General features: G+C 38.9%; 1 protein-coding gene across 2 annotated transcripts in view; it reads left to right on the top strand.

Annotated features, from left to right (window-relative positions):
• Positions 1-3,151: 3,151 nt before the first annotated feature.
• LOC124168910 (protein obstructor-E) overlaps positions 3,152-21,324 on the top strand; it is a 35,814-nt gene continuing 17,641 nt past the window's right edge. For both annotated transcript variants that reach the window (XM_046547297.1, XM_046547296.1), the window contains exon 1: positions 3,152-3,315. In XM_046547297.1, the coding sequence (XP_046403253.1) occupies positions 3,267-3,315 (49 nt within the window). In that variant the 5' untranslated portion in view covers positions 3,152-3,266. The remainder of the gene's footprint in view (positions 3,316-21,324) is intronic.

Here is a 21,324-nt window from a genome sequence, read left to right as displayed (position 1 = left end):
CCCGACTAGTATGTTCTGACATGTTGATATCAGATTTTACTTTGAAAAATTGCTAATAAGGCTGATTTTATTTGGAAACCGCAGTTTGCTGAAATTTAATTGGCAATGGAAATATTTTTGTAAAAACCATTTTTTCGTTAAAAAACGTAATATAGTGTTCAGTTCATGCTGGAAAAATATCGGAGACATTTTAATAGTTATTGAATTCCTCGAATGATGACTTGTATTCGGTTTTATTTGCTCTTATTCTGGACCTTCCAACGTGGTGAACTAGCTTTTTGACTGTGTGCAGTTATTTGTGCTTACCTCAAGAAATTCTATTTGTATTGGCCGTTATGTCAAGTAGCAATTACTTCGCAGAGAGCTTTCAGTAGTACAGCGAACTGAATAATTTATTTGTTTATAACCCTCTCAATAATGGATTTAGGGGCGGATTGTCATAATTCGATAAGGTCGTCGGTAACACAAGGGAACCCGTATCTTTAGCGCTATTTTATTATGTAGAATAAATAAAATATTGCAATTACTTCGAGCCGTCGGGCCAGAGGGAGTTGGGCACTTCTACGTTATCTCCTCATGTGGGGCTTTCCATTTCCAAGGCGATCTCCGCCCAAGTCCGTTTATTTGACCGTAATTGACTGAGTAGGTTAATCAAAGGATTTCGCGCCGCCGTGAATCGAATTGTTATCCCTCACTTGATGGTCTAGTTGTTGTCGAAATGTTGTCACCTTCTCTCAGTTATCACCCTCCTTCTCGCATCGATGTGTCGTTAGCTCCCCGCTGTAACGCCGCGTCATTCCGTAGCATGAGGCTAAAGCCGAATTCACCAGTTGGGTACCTAAATCCCATGATTTGGGAAGAGAGCCGTCTTTGAAGGGTGTCCCAATTCGTTAGACAACAAAAGGGAGCGAATTTCGGCAGCCATCTTGGTCAGATTTGGGCATCTACGAATGCATCCTTTTCCCATGAATCAAAGCGTGGAGAGCGTCTCTAGGAAGATATCAGAGGAAGTGCAACATGGCTGCCAACGAGGGTATTTGCGAGAGTTTGTACTTACGAAACAAAATGAGCAACTACCTAATAAATAAACATGAATAACTAAATATTGAGATAAAGCTACAAATTAAAAAAATACCTCTGCTACTCTTAAAACATAAGGTTGCCTAAGATACTAAAGGTATGAGAAAATGCTCCTCTTCGATATTCAAAACTCAAAATCATTTGCATGAGACACACTATCGCACGAGAACGTTAACAACATAAGTATTGTATGCAATGTGGAATGTGAAGGGTTTTATTAATCATTTGTTCTAATCATCCATATTTCTCTTGATTTTCATGTACTAAAATATATGTCTCATTACCAGACTATTGTTGTGTACTAGATGCCCGACGAAGTCTGCTGCAGAGCACGGAAGAACTTGTCGCAAATACTATTTTTTAAATAATCGCAGATTCCCAAGATCACCAGATATGACAAAATTACTCTTGAGTTACCAAGGATCGACGCTGAGTCTCAAGAGTGATAGGCTATAGCACCCTATCTTCTTGAGGAGCCCTCAGCGTCAGAGACTTGAACACCATGAAATTTCTATTTAAAACAGACCACGGCTGAGCTACTTAATAAATTCTAAATAGTTTTCAAGCTGCTACCTGATATAATTCATATCCATTTGTGCCTTTCCCCACAACGAGTTTACCTCCTTGGAATACCATACCTCGAGCTTGGATCTGGCTGAACGCATTCCCCCTGATGATCAATATTCCTTAGAAACTTGATCGCTATGAAATTTCGGAGGCATCGGGACAAAAAGCAAAATGTTCATAATATCCATTAGTGCTTCGCGTGGAGAATTTCAAGTACAATACTCAGTCCGTCGGATGGAACGCTTAGCAGTGATCCCCTTGGCGCATTTCGCTACGAGCATTCTAATGCTGACGCCAGGTTTCTCTCCACCCTTCCTTCCCTATCTGTCATGGCGCAACGAGTTCAGCTGTCGGTCACCTCCTCTGAACAGGGCCATATCAAATGAGCCTTCCGACAACATAGAGGTACATCTCCCAAAATCGGAATAACAGAAATAAACCATCATGAATGAGGGGATTCGAAGTGAATCTGGGTTGCTTTTTGGTTAACATGTAGTTGTCAATACTGAGTGCTTAAAATTATGTTACTTGAATTTACTGTTATCACGTTACAAATTGCAACACCTTGATACTGTGGGCCTACCACCAAAATGGGCCCCGGGCCGCCCACATCCTGAATCCGGCTCTGACTCCGAATACCATACCTCGAACTTGGATCTGGCTGAACGCGTTATCCCTGATGAGCCATCTCCTTCAGAGACTTGAACGCTATGAAATTTCGGAGGCAACGGAACAAAACGCAAAATGTACATGATATCCCTGAGTGCTTTGTGTAGACCATTTCAAGTACAATACTAAGGTCGTTGGATGGAACGCTAAGCCGTGGTCCCCTTGGCGTATTTCGCTACGAGCATTCTAATGCCGACGCCGGGTTTCTCTCCACCCTTCCTTCCCTGCCCATCTCTCATGGCTGTCGGTCGCCTCCACCAAATATGTACCGTATTTCATTTACGGTATTCAAGTTCACGGCAAAACGGCATTTCATATACAATACTCAGTCTGTTGGATGGAACGCTAAGCCGTGGTCCCCTTCGTGTCTTTCGCTTAGATCATGCTAATACGGACGCCGGGTTTCCATCTTGCTTTCCTTCCTTCCCTGTTCATCTCCTGTGCCACAATGCGTTCAGCTGTCGGTCACGTCATCCAAAACACCATACCTCGAACTTGAGCTGGTCGCGTTCTCCCTGATGAGCCATCTTCTTTAGAGACTTGAACGCTATGAAATTTCGGAGGCATTGGGACAAAAAGCGAGTCCAACCCCACCTATTCTCCCTTCATACAAATCTCCATATCCCACTTTCAACTCAAACCCTTCCCGCGGCAAGGTCCCCCTTCCTCCTCCCCCCCCCCCAATCCTAAGCCCCGCTCTCTCTGCCTCCCCTCCCAACCCTCCACTGCAGACCTCCCACCCCCTGACACTCCCCCTACGCCTCCCCCTGGTAACCCCTCTTTCTCCAACACCTCTCCCCCCTTCGCCGGCTATATAACCCAACGTCCACCGCCACTCACGAGGTCTTTCGTTCGAGGAATCGTGGGACGAAACAAGTGATTTCCAGATTGTTTTTTCTATAGTTTTGCATTTTTTACACCTACGAACGTACCCTTGCACCGCCCTCAACATGAAGTGCTTCAGTCTCCTGGTGGTTGTCGGTTCTCTCGCCGCAGTCGGTACGTAACGCCCAAGAAGATCTCTCTCAATGCCTAACAGTTCCTTTCCAGGGGTGGAAAAAATTGCCAGAAAATATCTTCTCGTGGAGGAAAGGTCTTGTCTTGGGATGGAAAACTCAAGTCATACTCTTTACATGTACCAGTTGTGTGGAGGAATCTCGGAGTTATCTTCCTAACAGGTCTTCGAAGTGTTTTCGTAGAAGTTGCTCGAATTTCAGCTGCTTCGTTGTTGAGGAAGAGTTTGAAATGCTATTTCGGGAAGGAGAGTTCTAGTTAGTCACTTTTTTGTTGTGTGGATAAATCTGGGAGTTTACCTTAATATCTACGTTGAAGTGATTTTCAGAAGTTCAGCTAGTATTGTATTCTAGGTGAAGGGTTAAAATGATACTTTTGGAAGTAATAAAAAATTGTACTCTATCTTCAAATTTTGGCGTGCGAGGTGTGTAAAAGTCGTGATTTTATTCTCTTTATCTCTCTGTTAGGTCGTTGAAGTGACTGACAAAAATTTCGCTAAAATGTGGCTCCTCTAGGAACCATTCTCGTACGATTTGTATTATTGTAATTCGGTGTTTCAGTGTTTTAAGTCCACAGCGGTGAATTTCTCGTTGGGGTTGGGGAATCCGTGATAATACTATTAAAAAATTGTGCTGGCTGCTAATTTGGGTGTCATTTCATATGCAAAATGGGAAATGATATAATATATGTGTTGAAGTAACTTTAATTTCTTAAAGAATTATCCAAAATGTATTGATTTTTTTATTGGGAATGATTTTAATAAATTAACGTTATTTAAATAATAAATACAAATCGATGGTTAATGTAATTTGTTTTAAAGTTTTGATCTTATAGGGCGAGGAGTTTTGAAGCTAATATTGTCAAATATTGATTCTTTTAGCTGTAAAATTAAATAGCTGGGAAATATGAGTATCTGCTTAATTATCTCTTTACTATCGATAGTGCCGGAGTAATAGACTTCGAAAAGCAGCAAACATAGAAGAGTATCTCCGAAAATTGAGGGACAATTCATCAATCGAGTCACAATTCAAAAAAATCAATGAACAATTGTATACGTTATTTGGTTTCATGCAGGCATTACGTATTAAAATTGAATTATCAATAGAAAATATCCACTTTAAACAACTTGAGTGTATTGCAATTCCGACATTGTATCTCCGAACGGAAAAAAATAATTTGAACTGTCCGGGTATCTAAGTAACACTTCATCTTCAGGGCCCACTTCATCGAAATGTAACTTTAAAACTAGGGTGGATAGAATGAAGTTTTTATTTGAATGAAATGACATTATTTTTCCATACGAAAAATATATTTGAATTGCCCGGGTTTCTTAGTAACACTTCATCTCAGGTCCCAATTCATCAAAGTGTTACTTAAAAACTAGGGTCGTTTAAGTAATTTTTTTCGTGTGGGAAAGTGAAGTACTATCATTTACACTATGAATCAGTTCCATGAAGTCACGTCAGAGACCGTATATTATACTTTAAATGACTGTTATCCGTAGCTGAATAACTTTTCCTCTGCTGCTTCCCTGCATCTCTGGTTTCGTATCGCTACTCCGTTTCCACTCTCGCCTCTCTACCCTCATCCCCTTGGCTTTCCCTACGCCGCCGATAGCGTCACTTTCTTGCTGCTGCATGCATTAACGAGTCCTCCACCTTCTCCTTCCTCAATGGCTGCCGCCGTGGCAGAGACGAGGCGTGGCTCCGCCGGAGCGGTTATTCGTGCGCTACGACCCCGTTCATCCAGCCCGTAACGAGCGGCAGCCGCCGTAAGAACCCCACTGACCTAGATTTCACGTCGAGTAAAAACACCATACACCAAATATTCGCCAGTGTGTGATCTTTTTTTCGAATCGTGTCGGAATGTTTTTTAATCATCGTTTCACGCATAAATGTGCTTTTTCTTCTTCAGCCATGCTTCAGGAGTATCACTTCTTTTGTTTTTGATGGAATTGATTGTTTAATGCTCTTCCTTACGGATTTATCTCATGTGAAAATTAAATTTGAACATTGTATTTCAAAAATAGGTATTTAATCTTGTGCTCTTGGCGAATAACTAAAGTATGTATTTTTTTCGAAATGTTAATTTAAGAATTGCTTCGAGAATTTAGTAAAAAAAAGAGCGGGACAATTTTTCTATTCTAGTTTTGTGCTCCCTGAAGATTTTAAAATTAAGGTATTTGTAAGGAAAGTCGGTTCAACCCATGTATATAAGTATATTAGAATATTAATTCCAAATATATATGCAGTTTATCGTATTATAACCGTATTAGTACAAATGGCTTACGACTTAATAGGAAAATTCGTTATCAAAATTGTTAAAGATCTAGTTACACCCTTCTTCAATTTGATCTCCTAATGCTTCGTTAATATAATTATGTATTTATGTAAATATTTAAGAGTATCTCCGAAAATTGAGGATGACTTTAACAGTCGAGTCAAAATTTAAAAAAATCAATGAATAATTTAATATTGGAATTTGATTTCATAAAAACATTGCATATTAAAATGGAATTACCGCAAGAAAATATGCACTTAAAACATCTCATATAAATTACAATACCGACATTGTGGTTCCACATGATAAAATACTAGGACTGCCAGGGTTTCTAAGTAACACTTCATCGTTAGGTCATGCCAATATGATATTGAAAATATGGTGTTTTTTGGAATAGAAAGATTATTTCATTTGGGTAGTAGGGTAGGGAGAAATAGGTATCTTTTTCTGTAGCACGAGATTCAGAATTTTCTCAAAATAGTTGAGCTATTGTGAGCTCTCTCATCTCTTTTCCAACCGTCACAGCCTTGGCGTGAACGGTCACGGCCATCGGCTCATGGCATTAAGCTTCCTCTTCCAAGAAGCGTTTTTCTTTTAGTGCCGGATGCGATAGTTTCTCCCCGCACAGCTTTGAAAGAGTTTTTCCTCGATTGGAGGATTCCCAAGGACGAAGAAGAAGACGAGAATAGTCGGTTGTAAAAGTAGATTTTCCTTTCTTTTTACTCTAACTCAAGAACCGCGGGCATAGGATATTTTTTGACTCGTCTCAGGATGATTGGTTTCTCCCATTTATAATAGCCCTATCACTCTCTCTTTCTCGTCGTAATTTTGGTTCGTTTCTCTCACATGCTATCGTCGATTTCAATGATTACGCCATAACAGAGGAGTAAAGGAGGCGGTGAGGTTAATTTATTCAAATTCCATCATTTAATTGTCAATTGATGGCTGGCCAAGAAATTTTTTATTACCTAGTCTTAATAAAAAGCATGCCTGCCAAATTCATCCAAGAAAAATATTTTAAAATAATATAGGATGTGGTTGATGTGAAAAAACTTCGACATCATAAAGGATGCTGAAAAAAATTCCATCCTTAAATATAAAGACCTAGATTTGAACGTATTACACCTGATGACGATGTAGTGCATAAAAATAGGTCGGTGTTATTTATTTAATCGCTTGGTTTAATTCGCTAAACATTTTAACTCGTCCACGATTTAACATTCCGTGAAGAAATAATCGCCCTTGCTTGGAACGTTGTAATTGAGCGTCAGCTTAATTGGAGCGTTACATTAATTTTTCTATTCTTTTGTGTGCTGGAAACATCCTCTTCAATTCATCACTTTTGAAGCCTTGGTGCATGGCTTTATTCTGGCCTTATTAGACCATTGTATTCATACTTTTTTCGTAACGGCCCAGTAACGAATGAGATCAAAAGAAAGCGGTGCGTCGCATCTATCTACTTTCTTTTCCAATTAATGAAAAATTGGGCGGCGGTGCTCACGCATCATCCAGACTATTGGAGCATGTTTACGTTTTGCTTTTTTGTGATTTTTTTCGGTTATAAAGTGATTTTGAGAGAGCGATACCTTTCGGAAATCACAATATATGACGCTACACGGAGCAAAGTGAATACTCTCGGTGATGATGAAAGAGTTTGTAATCTTTTCTAATTTTTAATATTCAGGAAAAATCACGAATTCAGTCTGGATAGTATTTTTATATATTTGCAGACATATATGTAAAAATATGTTTGCAGAAAAAATTCCCCCGAGCTACGCCGTGGAGATTTCAATGCCTGTGCCTAATGAAAAAAGTATTTGCCTTTGAATGATGTTTCTGGTATTATTAGAGCTCAGATATTATTTTTATGGACGTCTATAATAGAATTAAAACGGACTAAACTCCCGTTAACTATTATTCCGACGTATTTAATCCTCTCTCCCATGTAACGAATACTCTATAATTGGAGATTTCAACGCCTGTTTTACAAAAAAATTAATGATAAGTGAAAAATTTCTGGGAATACTCGAGCTCATTCACAGATTTAGAGAAAAATTAATAGGAAAACTGAAAAAATCTCGGAATCATTTTGTGAATAAATTCTTTGGTATTTTGTTATACAGTGTTCATTTATATTCCGTTAACTCGAAAAACACTAAACTTGCATATGGATAGCCTTATCTGCATTGCTTACGTTTCTCAAACAAGGCTAGTTTGATTGTCTTCTCCTTATCACTTTCTCTCTTTAATTTTACTTAGCTATTCTTAGATGTTAGCTTGACATTCTCATTTGAAACTTGTGGCGTTACAAAACGTTTGTGAGATTTCGTATGGCTTTCAATGTTTCCATTTTCTGAGCATTAGCTGACTAACCGGCTATTGTTTTACCAATCTAAGAATGCAGAGCATCTTATAGATTGTTTTAACAAAGTTTTTTTTGTGAGTCAAAGGAAATGTGACATGAATTTGGCTAATAATGCAGTTCCGGGAAGTATCATTTGATTCTCTTCGGCTAAAATCTTAGGAAAATTATTCAAATCAGTACTTTCTTTGACCTTGGACATTTCATTGATTTCAGAGAGGTATCCACTGTCCCTCGTGGACACGCTAAAAAGGTCAAATAAGTAGACCGAGCTCTTGTAACTCGGAGCTTCATCGGCCAGCCACCTCGTTCCCAGCCAAAGAGATCACTAGTGCCAGGCACATGGTGAAAGTATGGATGCAGATGCCAGACCAGTCGGATTTCTACTGTTTTTATTATTTCATTCCGTTTTCACCTTTATACCTTCTTCAGATGATTGTTTTATGTGCTTCTTGCTCATCCCGGCGTTCACAAAGTCCCGTTTCACGACTTCGGCGCGATCTGCGATATCGCATTTCGCTTAATTTTTTTTACTTCTCCATCGAATTTTCGATATCATCTCTTTTCTTCACGTACAGTCTTGCATATGGCTTCTACCCACCATGATGTCGTGCGAGTCACGCACGATGTCGCGTCAAATTGGGTGTGACCATTTGATTCGGATGCCGCCAAGGTTCGTACGTAGAAAGTCTTTTTAATCTTCCATGGTCCATTTTCTCTTTCATCGGGATTCCCGGATCACTGCCTTTCGTTCCCCGAATGCGTGATTTGCTCTTCGTGCTTACTATTCGCTCACTATACTCTTCTCTTTAGTGTTGACTTCTATGCCTTATATTCAATTTAATTGTTTGAAAGTTAAGTTCCCGATGAATGGTAGTTATTTCAGCCAATAGAGCGTAAATAAAATTTACCGTTACCGGTGTATCCACTCCTCATTTCCTTTTCATTACGCGAACACCACACATGCCATACATTCTGATATTTTAAGTTTTTTTTCTTTCAATATTTTCAATTTAATTTATAGTAATCTTCATTGTTTCTGCTAAATCCAAACAATCTAAAGAATCATCAATTGAACAATCAAAATGACGGTTTTTTGTTGTCACTCGATTTTTTTCTTAAAGTGATAATATCATAGTCTTTGTTTTAGAAGCATTTACGACATGCCTGGTGTATTCAATTCTTTGTTTTATTTCCTCTTTTTATGAGGTTGCAACGCCTCACAATGAATCTAATTAGTGTTCCGTCTTGATATTTAGCAACCTTATTTGGAGTTTTAGTAATTTAGGCCTGTCTGCTTAAAAATGTTTTCATTTAATGCGTCTGTGGTGTTTCGAGAGGGAGGTTTTCGTGCATGCTATCTTTGAGAAGGTCAGTCTTAGGAGAAGTCACAAGAAAAGAACCTACCCGACGATTCCTTTATTCTTTCCCACTATTTCTATATTCCTCTCTCACTGACTCTTTGCTCTTTGATTGGCACCGGCTCATTGTTAGTTTTTCGTCGTGGTATTTAGCAATTTAATGTGGAGTTGTGGTAATTTAGGCCCGTCTACTTAAAAATGTTTTCATTTAATGCGTCCGTGGTGTTTCGAGAGGGAGATTTTCGTGCATGCCATCTTTAAGAAGGTCAGTCTTCGGAGAAGTCTCAAGAAAAGTAGCTACCCGACGATTCTCTCCAACCGGCTGCACCTGCTGTCGCATTCCCTTCTAAAAACCCCCACCTCCATACCCGGCACTTTGCCAAGCGATGCCTCCTCCTTCCGTCCGCAGCTTCACTTTCCCGTATGAGAATACGTGCCTCTGGGTGCCCCATGGATAATGAATCGGTGCGAGTCTTCCACTGGTATTTTAGCATCGTCTCGATCGAAGTTTCTCGAACCTTCACTTTCCTTTCAGGCGTCTAGCGAAGCAATTCGAGGAGTCGACTGCCTTCCTCTCAAACGCACCTTCCTTACATGTTAGAAGTGGCTGAGGAAGCTTCAAAGTGTCAGAGTTAAGTGCTTGGAAATCTATTTAAAACGTTGAGCAGCAGAAAGTAATTTCCCGCTCACTTTTAGCGAAGGATCGGTGAGGTAAAAATATGTGATGCCACTTTTATCCAACTAGTTGCGATCGCTACTTATGTTTGGTGGAAATTGTGATGTTATTTTTAACAAGGCTTGGTTTTTTATTGATAAGATGGAAGCTTAATTTTAAAACTAATTTACAAATGAAGTCGATATATTTTTTTATTTCATCCTACTTGAGCGTATTATTGGAACACACTGCATTAAGAATGTGATCTCTGGGGCTAGTTGTTACTTTCATCGAAATAAATCTTTCCTACGAGGGAAAAATTTTTTTTTAGGTACGAAGCTATCCAGATGCGTTTAAGATCAATATGCATAATTTATTGCAAATCAAATATAACATCTTAGTCTCATCATCATCTTTGAGTCAAAGTTATCTCTCAAAAGAAGATAGAAGTTTTGAATATATAGGAAATAGATCGCAAGCTTATTCTCTAATTATAACGATCTTATCATTCGGAAACAATCTACCTTAGAAATGATAACATGCGCCATAATTGTCATTAAAACGTACCTACTTTTAAAATTTTCATTTTGGATATTGATTTTCAAGTTGAAGTATTAAAAGATAGTTTTATCATGCATAAATGACCTGTTTATGACGTATGGTATTGTAAATTTGAAATACTTATGGATTATTCATGGTGTGGGGGAATTTTCAATTTATGAATGAAGTAGAAGTACGATAAAAGTCTATAATAGTTACCTTCGGATACGTTTTTATGAGCGAATGACGTCTTCTATACGCAAAAGAGTGGCTCTCCATCTTACTTTCTCTTTCGACGAAACAATTTTTTTAAATTTTCAAGACCACACCTTTTTTTGCCGAATCTGAACGGGTTCTTTCCCTCTTAATGTCTTCGCCCAAATCTCTGGGAGTTTGGACACTTTTCGGTCCAAAATTATTTCTTGGTTCTTCTAAAACGAATCTCTCGCGTTATTTTTTTATGAAAACCTTTTTTGACATTTCCATAATTAACACTCGCGAATGAGCAGTTATCTCCACACTTGGGTTTCCCGTTAGTGTTCTTCTACAGATTCCGCTAAAGCTGTGTCGCAAGTGCTGGATTGCTTGGGCGTTATAAAACCAGTGTCCAAGAATGGGATTGGCAGGAATCCTGTCCTGTTGACCGCGGGTTAGCAGTTTCTGGGCGAGTGAGACTGACTCCACCTTAAATGGCATTGATTTTCTTTCCTCCCGCCTTTCGATTTCTGCCTCCTCGTTTCTTTTACCCACATGCCCTCAACTTTTGTTTCGCTTTTACCATTTCGGCTCCCGTTGGGAAAAGCTCCCTTGCCATGACCTTCGTAATTTTACTACTACTTTCTGTCTTGCTGTCACGTTTGTATGGGTCCCAGTTGACATTTAGTCGTAATAATTTCGTCATTTGCCTGCAGTATCTTAATGGAAACGTAATGAGGGTGCTGACTGCTGAGCATGAAAACGAATCGATGGCTTAACTAATATTACCGGCCTCGGTGGTGGAGGGGTTAAGTCCTTGCCAAACTAGAGGTCGCGGGTTCGAGTCCCGCCTGGGTAGGTTGCCTTTATTCGGGGCGCGAATGCTCGCGTACGTATGATTGTTAAGTTAAAAACGCCGATGTAAATGGCCAATATGTGCTATTTTCGATTTTATAGACATAAAACATCATTCTTCTACTATGTAATTGGAATCAGAATTCAAACTCTAACTACTCTTACCAGTGGAGCTTTTTTTGTTGGTACAGAAATCAATCGATAAATAAATAAATATTACTGTTTGAAACGCCATTGTTTTACGGTTATACTTCATTTTTGGAAAAACTATACTCGTGTTTTGTTTTAGTGACTAGTGCAGTTAATGTAAATAGTGTGATAATTACATAACACAATAAATGTAATTTTTGCATTTAACCTTGTATGTTAATGTACACTATTCGTGGTTTTGTATTCTATGGTTCGTTGGAGTCATTGTTGAATAGTTTGGTTTTATTATAATCGACGCTTTCAAATTTTATTAATTATTTTGGTTCATATAATCCTGAGAAATAATTAATTTGAGATTCTACGAGTTGCGAGCTCAAGTTGGGCATGATTTGCAGTTGATTCGCTACCGTTAATTCAGTCTTAAAAATCTAGGCTTTAGAGTTCCGTTTCAAAACGCCGAATATTTCTAACGACCATTTGCTCCTCTGCATTTGTCTTTCATCTTTGAATAAAGTGTTGAAAATTTTTCGTATCGAAAAATTACGAGTTTCGTCTGGAAATAAACGTAGAGACGTTAGCGACTGGCTTATTTCAAGGAAGGAAGTGGATGAAGATTCGCCCGAAGGTTATCGCGCCATTTCCTCTTATGCAATGAAGCTCTCAAGCGAAAAACTGCACGAATGGCGTGGGAATGATGTGGGCTCCGCGAATACGATAACAGTGTCCTTTAAGCGAATGAAAGACTCCCTCTTAACAGTGCCTACACAATGGCCCAGGTTTGTTTTTTAAGAAGTCATTAGATTCGTCGGAAACCAGTTTCCCTTAGGGCGCGCCGATTAAATTCGACCTAATTCCTTTGCTTGGAGCGGTCGCAATGGTTGTCCCTGGGAGGCACCTTAAAATTTCCGAATGTGAGACATAGGCTGCTTTTACCGCCCTAAGGGTTTTCTGTTGAGTTTTCGTGTGGAATAAAAGAAGGGGAACGTTATAATCCCCCGAATCGGATGAGAGTGTTGTAGCGATTGCACAATTTATTCCGTCCGACGTGAATTATATCCATCCTCCTTCGCCGGAATGAGCAATGATATTCTGGTTAACAGAGGAAGAGGGATGCTTAAATTCACATGTGGGCATTTCCAAGGCATTGATTTATTAATTCCTGTGAAACGAGGCAACTTTATATCCTTTGATGAGTATAGCCTACTTGGCTGACTTTGTATTGCGCTGCTTGTTTCGCCACGGTTGAATGTCCTTAATGCATCCGTTGCAGTTTGGGAATGTATATTTCGGTAGCGAATGAGCTATTAAAGAAGGTTGAATTTTGATCAGTAGCCTTCTTATGTTTAGTTATTATACTTCCTTGTGTGGGAGTAATGCGGTGTACTCTTCAATAGGCTCTTTAACTGATATGCGGAAAGGGACATGTCGAAGCACGTTCACCTTGTGTTTATTAGTTTCCTAAATTAGTTTTAATACGTATATTGATTTGTGCCTTGGATTAATAGTTTTTATTTGAACCTTTCCAAATGCGTACTTGCCCTAATGATTTTTAAGATGTACTGGGCCATTCAAATGACTGTGATTCCGACTAAAATTGCGATGCAATCAGTCATTTTGACATTTATTAGTCAAAATTATTGCTCCGGATGGAATATTTTTATCAGATGCCCTCTATTTTCTCTTGTTTTTCTTATAAATGGTTATTCATGTTCCCTACTAGAGTATTTTTATTTAAAACATATTGATAAATATAGTATTGAAAAGTGCTTTCCTCTTATTATGAGAAGATTCTACTCTGGAACGAGTAAAGTAAGAGAAACGTACGATCGAGAAAATTAAGTAGTGCCACGCAAGTCTGGGATGCTTTCTTTATCATATTAACTAAAGTGGTCAAACGCCGATAGGTTAGTAATCCTTGCCTTAGCGAAAATAAGATCCGTCGCGCATGGGGAAGCCGGCTTTCGATTGAGATCAATGAGAGGACCTTACCAAAGGCCGCGACTGTAAGGATTAATGATACTCTCGGGGTTGCGTCTCGTCTGGAGGCTCTCTGTGGTCACCCCGCTGGGGGCCCTCCGATGCTTCCGACCCTGCGGCTTTCTGGGAAGGTGGCGGCGACTGTCTCACCGGAGGCTAAGTTCAGGAGAGTGGGGGAGAGGGAAACATGGACGAGGGCATAAGGGACGAAGGTAATAGGGTGTGGGTAATGAAAGGGGAGCACGAGACGCTCGCTATATGTCCCTCTCTCTCTCTCTCTACCTCCCTTTTCTCTTGCATGAGTCGACCCCACGTCAAGGTGATCAACTTCTCTCCTTCTCCTACGCGCGCAAGTGTCTTCCCACGTGACCAAGCGGCTTTGAGATGTTCGGATTGAAGGGTTGTGGGCAAGAAGCGGTTTGTTCGGAGGATGGGGACGGCATGCGCGCGACATATGGGGGTACCTACGCCAAAGAGAGCAGGGCAGTGGTGGTCAACTCTCTGGAGTCGAGTCTCCTGAAACGATTTTTTATTTTTTTTATGAAACGTTCCGTTGCGTCCCCTCAGTCGAAAAGGAGGTTAAGGGCCAAATTAGACCCTCTTAATAATGGCATCTGCTGTTCTGCGCCGGTATAATTTATTTTTTTGGGTCATAACTTGTTTATTTTAGTTAAAAATTAAATTTTTCCCCCCTCTTGACCTCCATGATTAATATAGATTCAGTGTCTTGGAGTATAGGTCTTGATGAATTTTCAATGCAATTTTTATCAATGTTTCGGTATATTTAAACACGTTATTCATGGCTGGGAATGAAAATGAGTACGTGTATTTGATACATAAACAGAATAAAAGGTTTTAACAATGTTTTTTTACAATAATTTAATAAAATAAAAAGAATTCTGTAGTAAATTAATTATAAAGAAGAGACTAAATTTTGACGTACCTTTCTTTTTATTTGGAATGAATTGGATTTTTTTATAGGTGTTAAGTAAGCTAATTCAGTACATAGTTTCCTTTCAATTTTGATGAATTAAATAATAATCCTCACTTCACTGACTTGACATGGATGTAACCTCAACCACAATGCAACCTCACTGTGTACTTTCCATCGAATTCTCTTCTATTAGGGGTTAATGTTCCGATTATTTATTTGTAATAGTTTCATTTGTCGTTTTAGACCGGTATAATAACGTTTTTGGGATAATCCTTGCTTCATCTAGGCGCAAATCAATTGAGTATTGGCAATGTTGAATTTTTATGATATTTCTTTTGTTGTACATGCATTAATTACTCCTGGAACCATCCTTTATTCAGTCCCTTGTGAGTGTTTTGGAAGTTAATTAATATGAAGTTATTATTTCCTAACCGATTACGATGGAAACATGTACCTTTTCATCCGGCACAGTTTTAATTAATTTTACAAACGTGTTTCTTACACCACGCATTACTCATCTTCTCTCTTCTGGACTCATAATCTAAGAATCCCAAGAATATATCCACCAGCTTTTTGCAACACGGAATTCTACTATCCGTTATTGAATTCTTGAGGAACACACACTTTAATTTTCTTCTGCGGTCATTCACTCCATCGTGTCAAGTTGACAATACTCAAGCTTACTGTTCGACTTATGTAGAAAGCACCGACATTGAAAATCAGCCTCTTTCATCTAAGAGAAACGAAGTCCCGCAAGCCATCTGGTTGGCCCTGAATCCATTGTTGATTCACAGATTCACACCATCTGCTTCCTCGCTTAAGATGTGGAAAATGATAAACCTCAAAACACATTTTCAATATTTGTTTGCTGCATATTTCCCCACCTACTTTCAGCCATTCTTTTGGATGGATATACTCATGCAAGGCGCTCTAATAACGTTTATTTCCAAGGCCAAGAACGGTGTGTATTACCCTTCGTGATTGGTTGAATGTTTTAGAGAGACTTGCTTTTTGCATGCAACATTACCGTAGAGATAGTCTTGGTAGCAGCGTTTCGAATAACTCGTAACCGCAAGGTGGGAGTGACGGATACCCTGCGATCGTGCTAGCGGATCATTTAGTATTTCTTCCTCGAACATCTATTATTACGCCTTATTTATCTTGATTAATATCTGCTATTATTTCTTTAGATTGAAGTTTTTTCATACTTGCTAAGGCTTTTGATAGTCACATTCTAAAATAATTAATTTATGAAGTTTTGCATAACAATATATGTGTAAAGGCTCCAGTCCTCTTCAGGAAATTCTTTGCCCTCTTTGATGGAAGCATTTATTTGTCTAGGACATTCGTTTTCTTGATACGAACTATAGATATCAATATCTCAAGATAATCTACATCGTCTTCTTTTTAATGAACATCCTTGAGAAGATTTTGGCCCGATCTCTCTGATTATAAATTAATGCCAGTGATTATTTTCTGCTGATGTGATAGTAACGGCCTTTTTGTGACGTTAAATATTTATTTTTTCCTATTAACTATTTTAAATTACAATGAATTTATCAAGTATTTAGGATCAGAATCAGATAAAAAAGTTCAGCATGTATTTGTGTGCTTCTACTACATCCAGAAATTTATTGTCTCATGGTTGTAGTTTATCACGGGAAATCAAAAATCAATTCTTTCAGTCTAATGATACGAATTTATTGTTAAATTTTGTAAATGTTTTCAGGTGTAGATTTTGGAATGCTTTCATCATCCATTTAACGTTTGTGAATTTGCACTCTGCTGAATATCTATGGGTTACCATCCCTTCATTCCTTGTTATATAAATCATTGTTTTTTGAAAATGTACTAGTATTTTTGTTCTTCAGTGTTTAATCGTCAATTTTCAACGTTTAATTCTCTTTCTACAAGCAAATGTAATATTTTTTTACACTTTGAAGCCTCATCCTGCAGCAAACGGTATCGAATGATCCTTGAAAGTGTTTACTCAACCGTATAATTGTGTTGGAGTAAATGTTTGAAAGAAAAATGATGATATGTATTTTTTTATTACCTTTAATGACTCATGAAAATGCTGCAAAGTGTCTCACCGCAGTCACGTCATAATCTTGGTTTCCCCTGTTGTCGTGTGCTTGATGTTGACTCCTTCGAACCGCATCTTGAGGTACCCTTACCGCCGTAGCTACCTTCCTCATACTTTTAACCCTCCTACCCAATGTCCATCCTTGGAATACTCTCGGCTCAAGGTGACCTTAAGAATGGGACACTGACACTTTACACTTGTGAGTGAGGACATGGTTTTAGTGCGGTTAAAGTGACAATCTGAGAACCGCATATTAGTTTCCGAGACGGAGATGTTGATGCCGACAAAATTCCGCGGTCAGTTCATACCTGGGTCGTGTTTATTTTATTTAATGGCGCGGATAGAACAGCATCATGAGGGCTAACTAGGTGTAACCGTCATGCTGAAATATAGACTTCAAGATAGCATAAACAGTGTACTCATTGCAGTTGAAAAAAAGTGGAAAAATCGTTTTACGCCGTAATATATTTACCGAAGTTTGCTCTTCCATTATGGCAGATGTTTATTAGAAGTGGGTTAGTATTTTTTTTTAAATATTTCGTAAGCTTGTTGCGTTGGAAATAAAGTTGCGAGTGTCTTTTAAAATGATTATATTTTTCTGTTCATTTGCTGTTAGGTAGTTCTCTGCCCGGCTACCTTCGAGTTATTTAGACTTAAATCTTTAGTTTGATGCTTAGGACCTAAGTAGCTGGTCATAAATAAAATATTAAAGGGGAAATTGAGGTCACTCATCACTGAATACGTGCATTTAATATCGAAAATGTCATTGAGGGTGATAATTTTGGGGGGAATTATATCCGGTAAAATTCTTATAAAAAAATATCAAACTCTCCCTCCCCGAAAACTTGAAAAAATTCATGATCGAATGATTAAACTTAATAATTTCAACTGAAACTTTATTTGAAACTCTCTCTAGGCGTTTCAAATAAAATTTAGGAAAAATTAAAAATCTTAATTATTCCATCGTGAATGTTGAATATTTTCTTTCCATTTACACGTGAAACAGTCAATTTTATTTTTGAATATTCCTTAAAATTTATTTGTAACTCGCTCTATTCATTTCAATTGAAATTTAGGAAGGATTGTAAAGTTTAAATATTCCATCATGAACACATTTCCACCGAGTTACACTTGGAGCATTCAATTTTATTTCATAAGAAAAAAATCCTTAGACCAAGGCGAGATTCGGTATTGAAAGCGTCGTTTCAGGAGTTGTATTGGAAGGATTGAGACAAATACCGGAGGCTCACATTTCAAATCGTTTTTGAGGCGAACATGCCTTGCGGCCAATCGAAGTTTCACCGCTCCGCGTGCGAGCGACGAAAAATTCGTCGAATTCCTTTCCGATCATTCGGACTCTTGCTCGGAAAAATTCAAAAGTTGGCCACGATCACAGTCGCGTCGTCACGAGCCGGCGATCATGGGCCCTCCAACATTGCATCCAGACGGTCTCTCTCTCTCTCCCGCCCTGCTGACTGGAGTGAAAGTGGCCGAGGAGTTAGTGAAAGGGGTTGGGGCGCGGAGCCAGCAGTAGGCGCGCGGGATGAAAGCTATGCGCTGTGCCAACGCCCACTGATTCCCTTTCCCTCGTACCTTGAGGGGCTTCCCCACTCCAGCCTCTCGTTCACCTCACGCGCCCCGAATTGGTCGGGAGAAGATTACCCGGCTAGAGTGATTGAATGTATCTGTACCGACTCCCTCATATTTTATGGGATTTGGGCTATCTTCGTTTAAATTCCTTGCAAATACAGCATAACATCATCAGTCACTCTCTCAGTGATTCAACCCTAACGTTGTTTTGCATAGTTGGAGGTAGAGATGACCCCAGTGTAAGCGAGAGTGATGGAAGAATATTACAACGACTTCTTCATATGTTATGGACGTCTCTTAGGATACCCTTGGCTAAATTACCCTGTAATTATTGCATAACATCACCAAGGGAAGAATTTTAGTGTGCTTGTCGTGCGACTTAGTGAGTTTAGGCGTAACTTCGCCGCATTACGTATTAATGGAATAGATATTACTTGGTTTACATTTAGTGGAATTTAAAAAAATATACCACCCCCCCCCTGATTTTGACCTGTGTAGTAGTTTTTTTACGCGACATATCTTTATCACTGCTGTTGTGATAGATATATGTTTATTACTCTAAAATATTTGGGAAATGTCGATAAAAGATGCTAAATGTATCATAATTAGGCAACACAGCCCGATTAATTTACATTTGACGAGTTTATTTTGCGAAAAGGAACATATTTTGAGTAACATTTTTTTACTATTTTGTTCATATCTTAGTGTAGACACATTTTGGTACGGTTGGGTTATCCTTTTATTTAGCCAAGAAATTGCTAAATAGCCTGAATTTTGGTTTCCCAGGTAGGCATTACTAAAGATGTGGTACGGCTTCGTTCAGAGTTTCCAACAGGCACGATTTGTGTAAACTGAGAGATGACATTTAAAACTTTCGCCACCCCGGAAGTTGGTCTTGTAAAAAAACTCATAATTGCATCATTTTTTCCGGAAATTAGCTTCGTAATTGCTGTAGAGAAAGAAAGAGAGAATATCTCTCTACCTTCCGCCTTCAAACGATGAGGAGAAACTTTCCATTTCCTTGCATACGTTCGGTTCTTGAGTGAAGGCCTTCCTTTGCATCGTTATCCCAACCGTCCTCGAAGGCGCGGCGCTAGTTACAGTTACAGGCAACGCCCCGTCGGCTCGCGGCTGGCGGTAACGCCTGCGTGTGAGTGAAAGACGTAAGATATGCGTTTTCCCCTTGCCTCGCCTTGCGTTAACTCCACGAGTGATTTGGGTCGCACCATTGTATTCTTGTGTATGTAGGCTTTGACCTTCCACACCCGAAAAATACCGACATATATTCTTACTATCCCTCCAGTCGATTAAAACACGCGGGCATTTGCAACTGTGGGAAAATTTAACTGGAATTCACTCAGATAAATCCACCAAATGTTTATTTACTGGAATATCTATGGCTCATTCGATAGTCATAACACGATATCGAAGAAGTATTTGTGTCGATGTGGTTTATATCGGCATTTTTATATTTAAAAAAGGGGTAAACTGTTCTTTTGAAGCCAATGTTAGTAATCTTCAAAGTTCTTTTTGTTTATCGTATCACTATAACAATGAAAAATACTGCTTAGTATTTCACTCGTAAAATAAAATCATACATACCAACTTGAATTTTTGGTAGTTACCTGTGTCAGGGTATAAATTCAGCTATAAATATCGAAACACTTGACATTCATGACCACTGGGCTCCGAAGGGGATTTTCAGTAAATACTTTAATATTTGATAAAAGTTTTAAAAATATATAAATGTTTTTAATATTTATGTATTTTGAGAATGTCTAACCTAATTTAAATAATGCAATAATATTTTTTCCCTCAATTTCATTCTAAGATTTTAAAACCTCGATATAAAAACAGTTTTTCATCTGAGACGTTAAGTTTAGCAATCTACCATGACGTTCTTATAAAAATTTTATATAAGTGTTTGAAAAATATGGGTTTACTTAATCGATTGACTTTTTAAATATCCTTGATCTTTGGACTCTTGATGGACTTGATGTCTTCATGGAATTTTAAGTATCGTTACGGGATACTAAGAAGAGATACATGAAATGGTGCCTGCCCTTCGAAGTATTCTTAAAATGCAACCGGGTTAGATGATCCATGATTACCGAGTCTTTTCTCGTTATATGGACCAAATCACCCATCTGAAATCCAGAGTGCAATTGAGCCAAATGCTGCGAATATATAATGGATTTTACGTGCGTATGGTTCTTTTGGCGGGGGTATCTCCTCTCGATGTTTGTAGTCCCTTGAAGTGGGCCAGTGAGGGCAGGGCGCTAGAAGAGCGGTTGCATCCCCTCCAGGAAGCTGGCGCCGCGGGAGGGGCCCCGCGTGGGTGGGAACTGCATTCCTCGGCCGCTCACTGCACTCCGCAGTGTCCCAACAGTGCCCACGCCCATTCCGCGAGCACTAGCCGTGTAAAACAGGGAAGTCTGCGGTAACAAACCGCTCACCTACCGCTCCTATCTTTCTCCTCGAACGCGTCTGTCCCGAACGCGTAAAAAAATTCTTCCTCGTAGAGTTGTGATCCGAATAATGTTCAAGTGGGTTGGGCATTTGTTATTTTTATTCTATCCGTAGCCTATATTATTTCTTAAATGAGGCCATGTGTGTTTTTATGCTCTGTAGCATCTACGAAATAGATTTTAGGCTTGGGTAATATATTGAAGGGGAAATAAGTGAAATCAAATTGTAGTGCAGATTGGATTAAGTTTTCTCGGGATCTCAACCGGACGAAAGGATCATTATTGCCATGGAACCTCTCACTAGGATGTAAAAAAGGGAAAACTTTATCCAGTCGATTTGCCTGGTATTAGCCAGATCATTTCTTAAGGGCCATTTGTAAAATTTGAAAATGTCTTTCATGAACGAAATCCGATATGCGGCCTATCCACGGCCTGAGTACATAGTCAAGTGGAGTTTATGATTCTATGGGCTTTACTAATGTTGAGTATTTTTATCTAATACTAAGGTGATAAATTAATTACAAAAATGACTTTTCGCCGA

This window comes from Ischnura elegans, chromosome 12 (genome assembly GCF_921293095.1).
Source record: "Ischnura elegans chromosome 12, ioIscEleg1.1, whole genome shotgun sequence".
Lineage (NCBI taxonomy): Eukaryota > Metazoa > Arthropoda > Insecta > Odonata > Coenagrionidae > Ischnura > Ischnura elegans.
This window is presented reverse-complemented; position numbering and strand designations above follow the sequence as displayed.